The sequence below is a fragment of the Hermetia illucens genome, chromosome 4 (assembly GCF_905115235.1).
Source record: "Hermetia illucens chromosome 4, iHerIll2.2.curated.20191125, whole genome shotgun sequence".
Classification (NCBI taxonomy): Eukaryota; Metazoa; Arthropoda; class Insecta; order Diptera; family Stratiomyidae; genus Hermetia; species Hermetia illucens.
Window position 1 is genome coordinate 25691518 of NC_051852.1, and position 19666 is coordinate 25711183.

General features: G+C 43.5%; 1 protein-coding gene across 1 annotated transcript in view; it reads left to right on the forward strand.

The window, feature by feature from the left end:
* The first annotated feature begins 4082 nt into the window (after window positions 1–4082).
* Window positions 4083–19666, forward strand: part of LOC119654768 (esterase E4) — a 61171-nt gene continuing 45587 nt past the window's right edge. The window contains exon 1 of the mRNA XM_038060309.1: window positions 4083–4505. Coding sequence (XP_037916237.1) covers window positions 4260–4505 — 246 coding nt within the window. The 5' untranslated portion in view covers window positions 4083–4259. The remainder of the gene's footprint in view (window positions 4506–19666) is intronic.

Below are 19666 nucleotides of genomic sequence, written 5' to 3' on the forward strand. Positions count from 1 at the left end.
GCCTAATCAATGCCCACTACCAAACAGTTTAAAAGAGTGCTCGGATAGTGCCCATCCCGAAAAAAGAACCAAAATACTCTAAATCCCTATAGCTACAGGCCTATCTCGATGCCACCATCCTCCACCAAGATCTTCGAGCAGATCATAAAAGCAATCATTGATGAGCACCGTGACTTCAATCCCAAATTCCACAACTTTCAATTTACCAACCGATCCAAGCACTCGGGTGAGCACGCACTCCTCTTGCTCAAATCCGTCCTTCCTGCTACCCTCTTTTCCCTGTTCACCGCTGGCCTACCCAAACCAACCCCACACCTCATCATCCTTTAGACCTCCACCAAAAACATCCCGGTCGGTGAAGTCCACCTGAATTCCTATTTGGACGAGCTTTACCGGTACTTCACCCGCTGGAAACTCTCCCTAAACCTACAGAAAAGCGAAACTATCGTATTCTGCGGTGACATAAGGATGACACCGAAAATGAGGAGTGACATGTTCAAATGACCCCAACCTCAATCGATACACTCCAATTCTTGACAAGCCCGTTTATCAGCGTTTTCCCTAGAGTTATGTCCAGTATCTTTTATCACCTCTTCCATTAGTGCTGCTGCTTCCCTAGACTTTGTGATAGGCGTTCGCACTGCAGCCGAGGAGAACTGGTAGCGCCTTCTTCTCGCAGAACTTCACCAGTCTAGCGATTCACTTCGGTGGGATCCCGATGCATTTTCTGGGAAGGAGCCTAATGCATCTCGAGTTCTCCCCCCTGCTTCCGATGAGATGTGGACAAAGTCTTCGGTCAGGAACTCAGTAAGAGATACATATTTTAAATTACGTTCAAGAATGACGCAAGTTCTTCGTTTTTTGCAAGAGGAGTCCTAAATTACTTGCATATTTCCTCGATGTAGACCATGAATCTGCCCCCGGTACACCCAGAGTTTGTGAGCCAGCACTATGTCAATGTTGCCCTTGGAGATTGTCCTTGCAATCATTGCAGGTTTATCTGGGCGCTTTGCCATACGTCGTTGTGCACCCTAAGTCCTCGAATATCTAGGACTAGGTCGTCCAGCGTCCCTTCCCCACTGGGCAGCAAGCCCACTTCCTTGCTCAATCCAGTTCTTTTAGCTCTTATGGGCTCCCAGATTCCTTCAGGGACCTCGATAGGTTTTACATCCGATAACTCGAAGTTTCTTCCCTCGAATTCGTATGTTACCTAATCTATAGTTGATATGCCAATTTTAACGTTTGATTGCCTCCAGGGATTGGTCATTTACCACGATCGTGAGGAGTTTACCTTCGCTCTCCACATTTATCTGAAGACCCTCCATAATCGCGTATGGAAATCATTATTCTGAGCAAATAGGTGGCCCATAAGATCCTCTGTCGCTAGTGCTGCGGCTTTAGGAAGAAATACTGTCACCGTGTGTGCCCCTGATATATTATGACCAGGGCATGTCGACAATTCGGCTCTTTTCAAGCTTGGCAATTTAGGGACCATAATCATAAGCCATTCCGCAGTGTCGTCCGTCGCGCAGTTCAAGAGCATGTAACCTGGCCGAAAGCGTATCCTGGTGAACATAAGCGCCGCACTCCATCCTAATTTCCTGCTCCTTAGTAAAGAATATTGGCTCTGGAAACGTTTTTAGCAGTATGACCAGTTGAAACCCCTTGACCGCACTAGCATAGCTAATGGTGGGTCACCTGACTTTGGCCTCCACTCTGACCTACTCGCGCTTTCTCCCCTCTTGGGTTTGGGTTTGGATTTTTTTGGGACCATTCCCCTTCTTGGCTTCATTAATGAAGGTGTAGATCTCTCCTGAGTCTTCTCAAGGGCTTCTTCTTGTTTCAGACCTTCCTTCAGATAACGCAGGCACCATTTAGCACCTGCGCCACTGAGACCTGTCTCTTTCCTAGCGTCTGATATACTGATCTCAGACGTGCTTTTGCCTATCTCTACTTTTTTAGCAAGGGCCTGTGTTGGTTGCGGTCTTTACAATAGGCCAATGTTGAACTTGCCTTCACTGATTGATTCCACAACTTTTTCATTTTTGGGTGTAGTCACCTGGCTTTCAGTGTTGCACAGATATGCCTTCACCTGGTGGGCCGGTTTGTATGTGGTGCGGGGTCCCGTTTGTTTGTTATTATTTTCCTTTTTGTTTTTAAAGTATTCATTCATTTGATTCCCATGAGTATGAGTTTTAGGAGGTCCGCTGTGCCATAATCCCCTGTAGCACAGTAAGGATTTGAGGAGGTGTTTTCGACTCCCTAGTCTAGATCCGTAGCGTCTTGTTAATAGAAAGGTCACCTATTGAAGGGTGTGGTTATAACCAACCTTGTCTTGATAGACGAGAGGCTTGGCTCCTGCCGAGCCGCATATTACCCTCGAAGAGAGATTAGTTGGCTCTTGCCCACATATCACCGTCAGAAAGAGACAAGTTGCTCGAAGGGACTTATATTCCGCATCAGTCTATCCTGAAGTCCATTGCTTGACCCCTACTGATACCTTACCCACATAGCTAATTCCCGGCAGCCACACTCACGAAGCATCGACAATTCCGAGGACCTACTCGAGTAACCAAATGCTCTTTTGATATCTGCCAAGATTTCGGGCAACAGCAAGGTATCATCGGTGGATCTGCCAGCTCGGAAACCTTATTGCCTGTCGAACATTAGATGAAATATTTTGACCCCGACAGAGTTAGGTTAGTAATTTTTGCATTTAACAGATAAAATCGGAGCATAAAGCGAGCGTAGGCTGAATTCATTAAAACCACATTGGGCGCCTTTTGAATTCATGATGAATTGGTGCGAAGAGTGAATTACTTCTCATAAAAAAGGAGAGAAATCCGAGCTCTTAGGAGGCCGAAAAGTTTACTTCAGATTTCTTTCCCCTTGGAATTCAGAATCTGAAGTTTGTTCGGCCTCTGGAGGGATCAATCTAATGCAAACACAATAGTTCGACTGAAAAGAGGTAATTTACGCCAATTTTCGAGATGAAAACTTAAACCTGAGACCTGCTTGTTACATAATTTTGCAAAATATGCCAAGGAATTACTGAGGCAACACGTTCTTGAAAAAAAGATTACGCTGTGGATTCCCAACAACTTTTTCCTCTTTATAAAACTCTGTGTCATTCTCCAGTAAAAAGTTGGTTTAATGCAATTCGCCTGTCCAAATTTGTACTCTCAAAAAATCTGTAAAAGACACGTTTCACCGCAATCTACTAACCTAAAAGCGGAGGTACCTAAAGAGGAAAAAGTATCTAAACTTGCTGTTCTTTAATGTATCTGTTCATTTCACGGTATTCCAGCTTCCTTCATTGATCTTACATTGAAACTGTTTTGAGGAAGAAAAGACAAATTATCTGAAAGATTGATTTTCCGTGATAATTCCGCAATTCATAGACTTTTTACCCAATTTGCAATAAACAATTATCGCTTTACCACTATCTGATTGGAGTTCCGCTATTATAATAGAACGGATAGAAATCTTAGCACGTTCAGATTTTTTCTCAATTTTGGAAGATTTGTAATAGAAGGCTCTGCACAATTACATGTTGTCTCAGATATTTCAGCTTATTATCATTCAAGAAACCAGTTTACGACTTTGTAGATACTCCCCAGTGAGAAAAGCGGCCTCGCTTTGGAAGAATTGTTTTCCCGCTTGAGTATTCTTCGGGTTTTTTTGAGTATCTAAAAAGGAATGTAACCTACTTGAGAAATTCGAAATGAAGTCGGTGACGAAATCCTAGTTAGTGCGTATACCTGGCTCTAGTGCTTGCTAGTTGAGGTGCTGGAAAATATTTATGATGGATTCGCTAATGAGATAACCGCTGAGGCAAGAACATGTCTTTGGAACCTGTTTCAAGTAGATGTTTCCCATGCATTAATAAGATACGCATGTGATGGAGTTGAAGGAGTTGCATAAAGTCAACAGAACGCAGGTTTCATTACCCAGGGACTATCCTAAGTTTTGAAGCTTAGACTGGCTGGGTTCATCGAAAGCATCTGTGGGCATACGAGTATTTCTCAATGGTTAAGCACGACTTAAGTCTCTTAGCTAGACAGATATGCGGGACAACCTTAGATTAGCTGGTGCTCAATCGACTATCGTTGAAAGTGTCGGCCCGCTGGCCAACTTACGTTAGAAAACATTAGATTAGACCGGGCTGAAATAAAACAGACGAAAATAACAGTCTTTAGTCAGTTGATCTTTAGAACTTGGAGTGATTAGATAGTAGTTCGCGGGGAAGATTTGTAAATATGCGCGGTTCTAGTGAAAGTGCCAAGTTACCAATTTTGTTGTCCTTTCTTTTGAAAGTAGTATTTGTGATAGTTTGTTGTCATGCGGTCGGTACGGAAGGTAGAACTTCGGATGATCTGAAAGTCACCCTTCCACATGGTGGAGTTCTAGTCGGTCGGCATCTTTTCTCGCACAGTGGAAGAGGCATTCGAGCTTTTCTGGGCATTCCATACGCAGAACCACCTGTGGGCGATCTCAGATTTAAGGTGAGTGAACGTTTGTGGTGTTAATTTTATGGAACATTTGGAAAAACCGGTCAGTGAAATGGATTTCAAGAGGCAGTCATAAATAGGTGAAAGTTTTCGTGTTTTCATATGAGTTATCTATTCAATATGGGTTGGTTTTTAGATGGCTTAGACCACTTAACCTGGAAAGATTTTGTTGAAAATATGAGCCACGGTGATGAAGATTACATGGCTACGGCTGTGGGGTAGTGCTTATGGTCGTTGTTTTGCCGCAATGCAGTTTGCTTCGAGGTAAGCACTTAATCGTATTCAAAACATGAGAGTAGGCGAATATCGATTGTGGATTCAATTTTGCATCGATTTCTCTCTTAATTCCCTATTAGAGTTTCTGCAATAAAACCTATAAAATTTCACTTACATTTTCGATATCTTCATATGGTTCCAACGACTACCCACCTATGGATGCATTTTGCGTCGCGCCAAACAATAAATGCTCTCTTATCTCGCATAATACATATCTAGAATTACTACTTCAATTTATGAGCGATTTCAACTGATGAATATTATCTGGTCTCGGAGTGAAATAACCCTGGTACGGTTACGATCATCGTTATTATCGGACACTGACCTTTGGGTTATAAAAAGTGAAACTATTTTCGAAAAGTTACGTCAATTCTTTCTCTAGCGTGGATTCCTCGATAGCTTGGCCAAGTTGCCTCTTAGCCTTTCTGTGGAAATATGACTACCTGTCAAGGAAAATTGCATCATTCTCGACCTTATTTGTAATTTTAAATTCAAATGACAAAAATTATCTAACAGGTCTGCATTCCTAAAGACAAAATAGGAAAAAAAACCGTTCTGGAACGGTGCGAAGTGCCTATATAATAATCGATGATATATTGATGTGAGGCTTCAGTCTTAAACGTTTTGTTAACACAGAGCCTTCCTAAAATTTAAGTTGAACATCTTCAAAAGATATTGACACACATGTTCCAGCATGTGGGATGTTTAATCACCAAAACGATTCTTAACTCAAGTCCCCGCGGAACAACCGCAACGGACATGACTCCAGTCTCTCTCCCAGGCATTGACTCTTTCAACTTGCACTGAATCCGCCCAATTCTAGTTCTCCTGACATGCAAGAACTGCTCCAATTTGACTTTTACGAGCCATTGTTTTTTCGAATGTCTCCTCTATACTCTTTCTTCCTTTGTAAATCTAGAACAATGGGAAAAGATATCCTCCTGATCCTCCGGAATACCGTCGCAGATGGGACAGTTTGGTGAGCTGTCTAATTCAAACCTATACTTGCATCTACGGTATCTTTTGTGTCCTATCAGAAATCGCCTGAAAACATAGTTTATCTTACCATGCCTTCTCTGAGACTGGGTGCACCGATCCTGTTCCTTTCGTTCTCGTCGTTGCCACCTGCTCAACGACTCCTGCCTTTCGGCGTCTTTCATCTGGTTATCAGAACCGTGCCCACCATTGATCTATGTCATCTCATCGGACGAAATGTCAATCTGCATTATTCCGGCTAGAGCGTAGGCCATTTGATCTGAGCCAGTTCTAAACCACCAGCACACATCTTAGGCAGTATGGAGTTCTCATCATTCTAGCTATAAGCAGCTTGAAGGTACATCACGGGTGCTCAATATTTGACATCATACTTTCCAGGGTCATGTTGACATTGGACGTCTTAAAGCAAGCATGTTGCAAATGTTTCTCTAAGTTCAATCTGGCATCTATCGTCATTACAAAATATTTGATTGCTGGTTTTGAAGTGATGATGTGGTTCCCGATTCGCATGCGATCGGTCGTTTCTTTGCCTCTGTTTTGTCCACTTTGAGTGTAACACCTGCATCTTTCAGCTACTTCTTTATAGTAATGATTGCTTCAGATGCAACAAAAATCACCGCTGTCATCGGCGTAACCTTTCCGTGGATCGCATTTTCAACCAAACCAGTAATCACAATAATAAGTAATATTGGGGTCTAGTAAACCTCCGAGGGTCCTTACAGTTGGATGCAATCCGTTATAAATTATTCACTCCAGCATTTTCCTCACAGTACACAATAGACATATAGGTCTGTAGAAGGCTGTTTAATCAGGAGGTTTACCAGTTTTAGGGAACATCACTAGTCCAGTCTTAGATCCCATCCAACAACCATGCTTGAATCAATTCCACAAATATATCTGGCCTCGATTCAATAGCCGATCTAAAGACTTTGTTTGGTATACCTTCAAGGCCAGTTGCTTCCTTGTTTCACAGCCTACTGCAAATCTCCAGTATTTATCTCGTTGTTGGCTCAAATAAAAGTGTCTGGAAACTGCTGCCGTGCTTGTCCTTTTGAGGAAATGAATCTTGAATAATTTTCAGCAATAGACTCTTTAGGGGCCTTCCCATGGATTCTTCGCTGTATATCAAGTTTGAAGCTTCTTTGAGCTTTCTTGAAGGCACGCTGCTTTACCTCCTGGCAAGTAACACTTATTGCCTTCTAGACCGTTTATCATCTTGACCAAAGAACAAACAGTATAAGTATAACGTCTTGGCAATGATTAGTCGTATGCCGTTGCGATGCACTTCGTAGTATGGAAGACTCGCTCCGAGGCTGGGTTTGGTTGAGGGTGCTGGTCCAAACATTCATCGATAAATTATTGCTCTTCAATTGTTTCCCCAGGCCAACCTGCTGTGCTCCTCATTGTTAGAAGTTTCAGGTCCAAGACGATTGTCTAGTAAGCGCTATGGTTTTCCCATTCACTAAAATCCCAAGATATATCCCGAGTTAGTCAAGGATTTATAAAAGTCTAGTCTATAACAGAAACGAACCCTCCGTTAGCCAGTATGACGTTCCGCTGTTCAAAGGCCTCTAAAAGACAACGCCCTCCCGGATTCGTCAGTTCCCTTCCCCATTCTGTGGCCCATGCATCAAAGTCACCTACATTAACTTTTGGTCTTTTTCTTTTTACGCCCAAGACCAATTTGTCCAGCATATCCTTGAACTCAGGCTATAGGAACTATAGACGTATATCGTGTATTTTTTTCTTTGTTGCAGGCACCGCATGCCAAAAATCCGCCCTTCTGTTAAATCATTACTGTTATGGTATTTATAGAGTTTGCTTTTTATAATCTCGAGAGTAGGTCTTGAGCGACTCTACAGAGTTTGAGGTTGATTTTTCCACCGCAGCTAGCACCTTTATGAACTCCGCCTGTCATCCAGGCCTTCTTCCATCCATTTTGAGTTTCTTTCTGCCTGCCTGTCTTTTCAAGGTTTTGAGTAAAACAAAACCTTATTAAAATCGGTTTACTCTCAGTCTGTCTGTTTTTTTTTAAGAAGGTGAAAATCTTCAAAATACTCTGTCCTGGGCATGCCAGAGTATGGGATTTTTACCCATTACCCATTACATTACGGAGCGGAGCTAGCTTACTTTAGCTAGGTCTCCTTCCGTCTACCCGCAGGGTTCGTAACCGTGCTTTCCTCACTTCTTCTGCTTTTCGCAGTTTATCCTGGATTACTGCGATCATGGAATTGATCGCATTTCAGTCCCAGCCACCATTCTCCGGACGAAATTTTCCGAAGATAGCAGTTCACCTAGAGTTTCCTCTAGGTTCCTCCTTCCTTCCATGAACCTAGGACATTGGATGAATACGTGCATTAGGTGTGGTGTTCAATTTAAACTTGTAGGTGAGGTGTCGAATTTGAACCTGTACAGGTATCGATGGTATCCTCCATGGCCGGTGAGAAACTGAGTGAGATTATAATTGATCTCCCCATGCAACCTGTAAGTCCAACGACCCTTTTCTGACTGGTCGCATCGCTGTTGCCATCTGCTTATGGACCTCTCCTTTTCGGCTTTTTTCACCTGCGATAAAGGAGAGGTGGACCTGGTGTTATAAATGTTCATCATTTCGGTTGCCAGGATGTCAATCGGCATCATTCCCGAGATGACGAACGTTGCGACGGCCATGAAGGCAGCACATACCCTGAAGGCTGTTCTTCTGTAAACCGTACTCAGTTTATGTGCATTGCCTAAAACATGCAAGGCTTTTCCCTAAACTGGGACTGCATACAGCATGATTGAACTCACCACCCTCGAGCGGCCTGCAAGTATGCCGCGGTCCTCCTACGTTTGGCATCATTCTTGTCAGAGCCATACTAGTGATGGATGCGTTATGTGCTGGTTAAAATTGAGTTTTCCGTCTATCATCACCCCAAATTATTTGATGGCCGGCTTGGAAGTGATGATACGATTCCCGGTCCTAATGCAGGCGTAATTTCTCTTCCGGCGCTTAGTGATGAGGACCGCTTCTGTCTTTTCCTCCGCGAGTACCACTCCAGCACTTTCTAGACAAGCCTTAACAACACTGATTTCTTCGCTTTAGTGGGTAGGTATCAGTGGCTGCTCCGAGGAGCCCAATCAGCGCTGCGGTGGGCCGTTTTGATGCCACAAACTCCTGATGACTGCTGTTATGACAGCAGGGAGGAAACTGGCGCACTCCCGAGATTTTGGATCAGATACGTAGATGATGTATTATTAATTAGCAAAAGGTTCTTCCCTCAATCCTCGAGAAACTCAACCGGGCACACAGGAACATCGATTTCACCATGGAGATCGAAAAGAAAATTGAGATACCGTTCCTAGACTTAAAAGTAACCCGGGAAAGAGGGGATTTTGAATTCGACCTCTACAGTAAACCGACCCAGATACAGCGAACCATCACATACACCTCAAACCACGATTTACACCATAAGATGGCGGCATTCAACTTTATGATTCACAGGACGGTCATAACACCGCTCAATGAGGAGAGAAGAAATAAAGAAATGAATGAAATCCTGGAAATAGCAAAGAAAAACGGATACAACAGGAACCTCATTGAAAATCGTATCAATAAGAAACTACGCCAGGTCTCAAGACAACAACTTTCAACACTCTTCCAGGAGGTGAACACAGAACCTAGGCAATGGATAACACTAACCTACTCGGTTCGGACGCAGAACTTCAAAAGGCAGCTACATAAACGTGGATTCCGGGTCACCTCGACCAGCAGACGATACCTTCTTAGGACCCGGTCAAGGACAAAAAAGAGTGTACGGAAAAAAGCCGCATTTGTAAGATCTCCTGCCCAGACTGCGACAAGATTTACGTAGGGCAAACAAAACGGGATGGGGATGCAGGGACACCATCTGTCGTTGAACAACGCCAATATCTTGAAGGAAGTGAACGCCGTTAGCAAACTAGATTCCTACAAGAGTCTCCACATCTCGCAAAATTCCCCCCGTAAAAAGGTTAAACACGAACATGGGCAGCAATTTTTCCACCTTGGTGGAACTTTTTGGAAGGACTAATTATGATATTATAATCACAAGAACAGCTCTAAAAACCCAAATGGTGGAAAACATTTTTCAGAAGATAAAACACTGAAGAAGGAGACAGTTGGTCCCCAAAATACGTATTTGTTTAAATTAGATACTCTTAGCCAATAAAACGGAGAAATATCTTTCAAGGCAATCTTTCATGTTAAGACTTTGGTTTACAACTTGGTTACGAAAGTCGTCGGTTTTTCCCGCGCTAGATTTTTCAGCTCAAACATGAGGTTCCCTTTCTGGATCCTCCGGATTTTGCTGAAATTTTCGTCTAGGTCTTTTAGGACGGGGTCAGATTTAACCTTTTTCAGTATCTCCGCATATGATAGATTTCCTTTGCTGGAGATTGCAATTGCCTCCAGACGAATTCGTACCTTTGGTTTCTTGTTCCTTTTTTTGTTCACGACAAGTGCAACCACTGTTTTCATTTTCCTTCGGTTTCGCTTCGCAAACCGACATTCCATTTGTTGGATTGGTTAAGACTCCCTTTTACCTTTTTAGTGCCTGTTGATTCCCTGAAGCCTCTTTGTCTCGCATTCTCTTACTTGATCGAAGGTCGCTGACCTTGTGCTTTGGTGTCACTTGGTTCGCCTGTGACACTGGCTGCTATGTGCGTCTTTTCCTTAGACTTTCTTTCTTCTCCTGCGACCTATTGTAAAGCACCCTGATGGCTCTCACCATGTTCTTAATAGCTTGGTGCATGTTGTGGTTGTCCTTCATGAATTCGGTCAGCTCAACTATTTTAGCCCCAAGCTGGATAAAAGGTAGTTCTTCTGGGTGCTAAGCTCCTATGAACTTTCACTTTTGCCGTTTTTGCTATTGGAGGAATTCGTAAGATTGATGAGCTCCTCCAGAATGGATCTATTTGCTGCTGCTGGAATACCTCTTGATCAGATCCGATGGCTGTTGAAATCGTCATTTTGGGCCAAGCTATCTCCTTATAGTCCATCATTTTTAAGGTTTTGTGTGAAACAAAACCTTATTAGAATCGATTCGATGTCTGTCTGTCCGTCTGTCTGTCTGTCTGTCTGTCTGTCGGTCTGTCTGTCTTTTTTTTTTTTCCCGATGGAAGGTGGAAAGCTTCAAAAGCTACCGCAGGCTCCTGCCACACGGTTATGTGGGACTCTTACCCACTAAAACCACCTCCTTCTCCTTCCACTCTCCCCGCGGGACTCCCATTTGGTATTACGTCGCGGGGCTGGATCAGAATTTATTCTGCGCTCATGTCAACATTCGTGTTCCTCTCGCGTTCATTCTTTCGGATGACTTCCTCCTGCCTAAGCTTCTTTCCGATGGCTGTAATCACTTTTTCAACTTCGGTCCATATCCCCTTGGCTTTCACCATAAGCTCCATGATATTTTCGGGTGTAAAGTGCTCCCCGGTTGTAGCTTCAAATGTAGCCCTTTGGGTTTCGAATCTGGGGCAGTGAAAAAAGACGTGTTCTGCGTCCTCTGGAATGTTTGCACACTGTGGGCAATATGGCGAATCATCGCGCCCAAATCGGTACAGATATGCTCGATAGCCTCCGTGTCCGCTCAAGAATTGAGTTAGGTCGAAACCTACTTCGCCGTGAGGTCGCTCGATCCATTTCCGGATATCCCATATGATTTTGTGAGTCCAACGGCCTTTTTCTGACTCGTCCCACTTCTCTTGCCATTCCGCGACAGTTTCAGCTCGTGCGAACTGTCGCCGACGGGCAGGAGATTCTCCGGTGAGGTACGTTCGATCGTAAAGTCGTTGTATTTCTTTCGCCAGAATCTCAATCGGGATCATTCCTGCTATCACGCAAGCTGCTTCATTAGAAATTGTTCTGTAAGCGCAACATGTTCGGAGTACACTTATGCGATACGCAGCTCCAATCTTTTTTTTATTTATTATATTTTCCAGTGCATCTGCCCATACTGGGGCTGCATACAGTAGGATCGAACTGACCACCATTGAAATAAGGAGTCGACGGCTCGGCATTGGGCCACCTATATTTGATAGCATTCTCGCAACCAGCGCTCCGATGTTATATGCCTTGGTTGCTGCACCCTCCACATGCAATCTGAAATTCAACCTCTGGTCAATCATTACACCTTAGTACTTAAGTGCAGGCTTGGAATAAATTGTTTGCATTCCAACTTTGATCTTCATGGAAGTGCACTTTCTCCGCTTGGTAATAAGTACTACTTCCGTCTTATGCTTTGCGAGCTGTAGACTAGCATTCTCTAACCAGGATTTAATCTCATAGACGGCTTCATTTGCATAGAGCTCGGCTTTCTCGAGAAGGCGCGCAACAACCGTCACACCAATATCGTCCGCGAAAACAATGGAGGCCACACCAGTAGGAAGGTCTAGGGTCAGTACCCCGTTATACATAATAATCCACAAGAGTGGCCCTAGGACAGACCCTTGCGGAACTCCGCATGTCGTTTGGTAGGATTTCATTCCTTCATCTGATTCGCAGCACAGAGTCCTATCGATTAGGAAGTCGGCAACAATACGCACCAGGTACTTCGCCACGCCTAAGTTAATTAGGGACTCAAGTATCTTGCTCCATCTAGCGGAATTGAAGGCATTCTTCACATCAAGTGTAATCACTGCACAACATTTGCCCTCGTCAAGTGCGGTCTTAGCTGTGTTAGCTACTAGGACAAGTGCATCCGTTGTAGACCTCCCCTTTCGAAAACCGAACTTATTTTCGGAGAGACCGCCATTCTTTTCGGCAATTCGACTTAATCTGTTATAGATTACTCGTTCGAATAGTTTGCCAGTATTATTTAGAAGGCATATCGGCCTGTAGGACGAAGCTTCACCCAAAGGTTTGTTTGGCTTGGGGACTAGAATTAATTTCTGCTTCTTCCATTGTGTAGGAAATACTCCTTCTTTAAGGCATGTGGTGAACGCCTCGGCAAACATATTTGGAGCTATTTTTACTGCTGCCTTCAGAGCTTTATTGGGGATGCTATCCAAGCCAGGTGATTTATTTCCTACAATTTTATCCGCAGCTTCGAGGACCTCCTTTTCGCTTACCGTGGGAACTTCCGCGGTGTCTATCTCGACAGTGGGAAGGTTAGCGGTACTCACATTCTGTGGGAAAAGATCCGTTACTATTTCATCAAGCAGAGTAGGGGAAGAGATGGGTGGGGAGCGTTTGCCTTTAACTTTCGATATTACGGTTTTATAAGCGCCACCCCAGGGGTTCGTGTCAGCTTCATTACACAGTCGCTTAAAGTGTTCGCATTTACTTTTTATGATGGCCACATGTAGTTTCTTCCGAGCGTTTTTATATTCTTCATGTAACTGCTCGTATCCAGATCGGTTTCTATTTCGCTGACTGCGCCTTCTGGCCTTGAGGCAGGCCTTGCGACATTCTCCGATTTCTGTCTGTCTGTCCGTCTGTCTGTCTGTCTGTCTGTCTGTCACACCCGATTTATTCGGAAACGGCTAGACCGATTGTCACGAAAATTGGTAAGAGTATGTGATCTGCCGTTCCCTTTACATGCAGCAACTGGCGCCATTTTGTGTTAAGTTTAAGGGGGGGGCTCCCCATACAGGTGAAAGGAGGCTGCAAAATTTTTTTTCACAGAATGTAGTATCAAATGTATCAAATGAAAGGTTCAATTAGTACTTTTGGAAACTGGTTCAATATTTGATATTGGGTGAAACATAGGGGAGTGACGGCTCCAAATATGACCCCCAAAAAGTGTAACAGGTCTCGTTCTCAGAACCTATCCAGCCGAAAAATCCAAAAAAAATCGCAGTAGTGTATCTCTATGAAATCTAAGCCTCAAAATATATCCGGTTCCGATATCTGCACAAATAAAGTTAATAATAGTATATTTCCACATTTTAGAAATTTGCCCGGCACCCCCCTTATATTCATCGAAGAAGTACATACGGATAGAAAAATGTGCGTTGAAATATCTTAGATAAGATGAACACAAAACCTTTATACCCGAAGCACGAGCTTCCGGTATTCCGACTTGTTTGCTTTTGCAATTGGGGTGCTTGGCAGAGTTATGCTTCGGTTGAACACCTCCTTGTAGCATTAGATGCCACGGTGGCCAAGTTGTCCGCCATCGAGACACTGCGGTCGAGGGATATCGACGGCCAGGAGTCCGCTTGCTTACTCCCAAAAGACGGTTTTTGGTATTGGGGTTCCGAGCCCCTGCAACTTAACTTCTTTTTCGATTCGTTCATGTTTGTTTTATTCTGTGGGTATCCTTCCCATAGCTATAGGAGATCTGGCAACTCCTCACGGGGTTGACTGCTTGTCTGTCTGTCTGTCACACATTTTCCTCAGAAACAGTCATAGCGAGAGTTAAGAACGCACACACTTCAGATTGGAGAGAGTCAGAAATCTTTTATACGTGTAGCGTTATAAACAGATATACCTAAAGCATTGGACACCAACCACGATTGATATTAACGAATCAATCAATCTCAATTAGAGGTGGTTTCCCATTAATTCAAGTTGTCAAAGTACATTTCACACTATATAATTTCCACCGTATTTCGCCTTCATTAACGATTGAAGGTGAGGTTTCCCATTATACATTGAGTCAACCGCACTTGATACGGTTCAGTAATTTTAAATGCACTGGACTCGATGTTATTTTGGTTGGAAACATTTATCATCAACGTTTCCATAAAATTTTAATGGAAAACGTTAGGGATATGAGGTTGATTTGGATGAATATTAATATTTAATAATTATGCAGTTGGTATTTGGTGTAGTGCAAGTTAATTTATCACGTGAATAAGTGGGTAAACAACTACTTTATAAATAATTGCAAATGCGTAATTTCGATTGCAATCTACAGATTTTGTATGGGAGTGAATCACTACGAGGTTTTACAGAGAGAAAAGTAGATGCAGGTGGCTAGGATCAACTATTATTGATGGTGGTGTGTCAATTTGATAGTATGTTTCAAATAGAGTTCAAGTGAAATATCACACTCTCCCTAATATAGCAATCCTCATGAAATAATAACAGTGGACCTGTGAGATACATTCTCCTGCCTATGAATCTATGTACATGAATACACCCTGAGTCCAAAGACCTCAACAATAGAGGATAATTTATTGTGAATTACTAACTCCAGTATATTTCCAAAGGTATCTAAAAGGCATATGGGTTTGTATCACCATGGTTTGCCCGGAAGTTTGTCAGCTTCAGGTACTGAACCTAGATTGGTGTGCCCAGGAAATAAGAGAGATCCCATCTATGAAACATGTCTAAATAAGTCCAAGACTATGTCCCCCAAATATTTGAGACCCTAACTACAGAAAGCCACCAGAATGTAAGAAGACTACATGCAGGAGGGGCAAATTGAGTTTTTAGGGAGCACCGAATGTCATTGCAAATACGGGGGCTAGGCACGAGGTAGCTAACTGGCGCGGGTGTGGATGACGTCTAGATAACTTTGTTGTGTATGTCTCCCCATCTCAAGCCTCACATACATGCTACCGGCACCATAAAAAACAGACGCGCAAGTGATTAAAGAAAGTCGAATAGGCGCAATGCTTTTCTTCCAACATACAAATTTAAGCAAGCGCCGGGATGTAGTCTTTTTGGTCGATGGTTAGATTATTCACTACTCCACCAACAACATTGATGAGTACCACGCAACACTGAACAGAGAGGGGGAAACGAGTGATTCCCTTCGAGATCGAAGTTTTGAGGGCCTGAGCAGAGAGTTTCTCTTTATGGTCTTTGTGTTTTGCCATGAGTTCGTCATGTAGGTCAATACAGGGCGCTTTAAATCTGTAATCAATCGGCTCCGTTGATTTTTCGAAATTTTGAGTGAACCTCGTTGGCCAATGAAACGTTATTCTTCTTGATCCAATACTATTATAGAAGAAAGCAGTAGACTCTGCATGAGAGCTTACTAGTTTTTGGGGATTTATGTAACATCCCAACTGACATTCCTTGCGGCAATCTAGATAGAAACGAAGACATCCATTGCCATGCAACAAATTCGGTAGATCAAATCTAGCTCCAGGCCCCTCTTCATATTTTTCTCGTTTTGTGGTTGCATCTTGGAATACTGATGTAAAGATCAGGCTAGAATCAGTTTCTTTATAACCAAGCGGTGAAAATTATACGTCCTCCCTGAATTTATCTTAGCCTTTCTATTCCGACCTCTGACAGAATTCCGGAATTATCTCCGTTCTCTCCGCCTCACTCAATGGACTTCCTTCAAAACCATTTTCGATTATTAGTTTCTGGAGGAGTGGTTTGATTTTCTTCTAGGGAAGACGTGATGTGATTTTTTCTTTTTAGGGATTGAGGAGTCGTAAGTCCGCATTCATTTAATTTCGGACCGGACCCTAAAAATAAATTGTCTAACTCCGGCCAAGTTTTGGTCCGAACAATGGGTGGATTTACACTGAATATAATTCGTACCCTTGTTGTATATTACGAATTGTAAAAGGGAGCGTACAACACCTGCGTGCCGCTTTGGTCACGTTGCTCCCAGGGCAGAGGTCAGGCAGCGTCTGAGGATTTGCCTTTGCCCTGATAAAAAACCGTAGCCGTCTTCGCCCCTCTTTTCATGTGACTTTTATTTTAACATCGGATACATTTGATTGGTATAGTTTTATCTCCTGTTACACATTTATTTTAAAACAGTACAGTTTTTTTTACCACAAAACTAGCTAGATAATTTTCATGTCCAAGTGTTTCCTTTCAAAAACAGTCCTAACGGAAGAAGGGGGGGGGGGCAATGCCCTTCCAGAGTTTTCGTGATAGCATGGAATAGAGACTGAAATAAAATGGCTATAGATGGGCCTGCATAATTTTTACCGCAGATACGAATTTCCTCTTTACGGCGCTGATTCACTTTCGGATGTGGAGGGCATTTTTCAAGGGTATGACATTTTTCCTGTTTTGTTCTAGCAAAGGTTATCTCACTTTAATTTTCATAATTTAAAGATTTGCACGCTTTAGATCGAGAGCGATTGCATGAGAACCATGAGGTCACTAGTGAAATCAAGGTGTGCCATCGCTGCACTAACGGACGGAACTAACCAGCGAACTCATGCAATGGCGATCCTTCTTACTTCCAGAAGCTTGGAGGTTACTTCTGCTCTGCTCTGATATTCATATGGTTCTCCTGAGTAGGCTCCAATAAGCCTCAACTAAGGCTGTATAAGTTCTACGGTGCCTTGTCTTTCGCGCAATATGATTGCTGAAGCTTTCAGCGTTGCTTTGATGAAGGGTTTTAGCAGTAACCTGAGGTCTGCTTTGGGGTTCCCCCGGACTTTCCGATAAGTCTTTTAGGATTGGAGTAGCTTTCATTGCCTTAGGTATAATTTAGTAATTCGAGAAATTCTTCTTTTTCTTCAGCCTTTGTCCAGGTCGGCCCGTCGTGATCGGTTTCGTCACTTGGCTCTATCGAATGCCTGATCTGGGTGCAATCTCGAGTCTTTTAAATCCCCATTCAGCGTATCAAGCCACCGTTGTTTAGGTCTGCCTTTTGGTCGTTTACCATCGACTTCGATGTTGAGACCAATATTGACAAGTGAATTCTCGTTAGCGCGAATTGCGTGACCATACCATCGAAGACGCCTCTCTCCCAATTTTTCCACGATCGGTGCAACCCCATAACGATCGCGGATATCCTCATTTCGGATGTGATCAAAATGTGTCACACCACTAATCCAACGCAACATCTTCGACTCCATTACCGAAAGACGTCGCTCATTGTATTTTATAGTCGGCCAACACTCAGAACCATAAAGGGCGACAGGACGGACGACATTGCGGAAAATTTTAGATTTGAGACGGCCGTTGATATGTCGATAACAAAGAACACCAGTTGTGGAATGCCACTTCATCCAGGTTGCGTTAATGCGTGAAACAATTTCATAATGCAGTTCTCCATTGGCTGATAGCCTTGATCCGAGGTATTTAAATCGCTCAGTTCTGGGCAGATCACTGTCGCTGACAGTGATTGTGCCTTTTTCATGTGGATCGGGGAGGACCGGATCGGGCGGTAATTTGAACATTCTGCTGGACTACCTTCCTTTTTCCATATTAGAACCGTGCTACTTTCTTGCCAGCCAGATGGTGTTCTTCCTTCCTGAATAACCCGATTAAAGAATTTACTGAGTAACAATGTTGGGTCCCAGCTCTCCGCTTTCCATAGCTCAGATGCGACGCCGTCAGATCCAGTGGCTTTCTCCGATTTCATTCGTTTTATTGCCTCCTCGACTTCAGTTGCGCTGACAGGTGGAACTGGTGGCAATGATGATATAGTCGTCAGCAGGCACGTGGCAAGTCTTTTCATCGAGAAGTTGCCAGAAAGCAACTTTCTGGGTATCAGGTCGACCTGTCTGGGGTGCGTACGCGGTGAAGAAGTGAATAGTGCGATCAGCTGATATAATGGTGAGCTTCATCAGCCGATCATCAAATCTTTCGACTTCTTTAATGGCATCACGGAAAGCTTCTGAGATGGCAATGCTAATACCATATTGAGTGTGTTTATAGCCATTTTTACCGCGTTCGCGTTCGATGTCGCAGCTTTTGACACCAGACCATCGGGTTTCTTACAGAGCGCAGATATCAATGCTCCTTTTCCGAAGGGCTGCGAGTTCCTCGGTCTTTTCAGTTAGAGTACCAACATTTAGCGCACGGACACGTATTTATTTTGTTCGGACTAACTTGCTTACGTCCTGACGCCGTCCATGCGTTAAGAATCCTTGTCTATTTATCGACAGGACCAGGGCCCGTCCTGCCGCGTCGACTGAGGTGGCCCTAGCATTTCTCCGAGGCTTGTGACTCAATCCGATCATCTTGTTTGTAACGACATTGTATGCATTTTTTGGTCGGCCTGTCGCCGGACCTGCCACCAAGAGAGATCGGGTAGGATTTAGGATAGTGGAGTACCTCCAACTATACTCTATTTATCTCTTTCCCTGATCTCAGCATTTTATTTTTATTTTACTGAGGATAGTACAGAGTACGCTGCCACAAACCCTGGGCTTGGGACCATCATACTATGTTAATAGCATGGCGGAATTTAAGTAATTCGAGAACAGATGAATTTATTGTCACAAAACTTTGGAAGAGTATGTATGTGTCAGTTGGGGTTTGAAAATACACTTCAAGTATTGTCTGCTGTCGGAAAATTTGTAGCCTAATAATCTGCAAATGTTGAAATTTTCTGCTACCGAAACGTCGACAAGGCTTCCGGTAGGGACGACCTCACGACTATGAGTTTTGGCTATTAAAAACGCCTAATGGTTGATTTTTGGAATGTGTCTACGCTCGCCGACAACGGTGTCGAGGGTCCTCAGAATGCTCGGTTTCTCCAACTTGAGTGAGAATTCCAACGGTATAACATTCAGGGTCTCATCGAAGTAAAATGGTAGGACTCTGGAGAGTACTCTTCTCCTTCTGGACACACTTATGGCAATGTGCTTTTATAATGTGGAAGGACGAGTGTTAGCAGGCGCGAGTTGTTTCCGATGGCTACCGGAAGGAGCGTTCTTTTGACCTAGGAGGCGGTTTCAGGCAGGACTCTGATTGCAAGATTCCGGTGCTGGTTAAGAAGCATCACAATTGTATAGTGCGACAACTCAACGGAGATTTCCGATACGCGAGTATTGAAGAAAGATGCTTTCTACGGGCAATTACGCGTAGTTCAAAAGACGCTTGCTAAAGGTGACATTGTCATCGTAATGCGTCAGATCGCCCATCACCAAGGACACCATATTGTTTCGATATGGCTCCCATGATGATAACAGTGGGGGGTTTATTGATCTTTGTAGCTCGCACAGCCTCATTGGTGGTCTATTGTTTGAGCGCAGAGCTTGCCAGA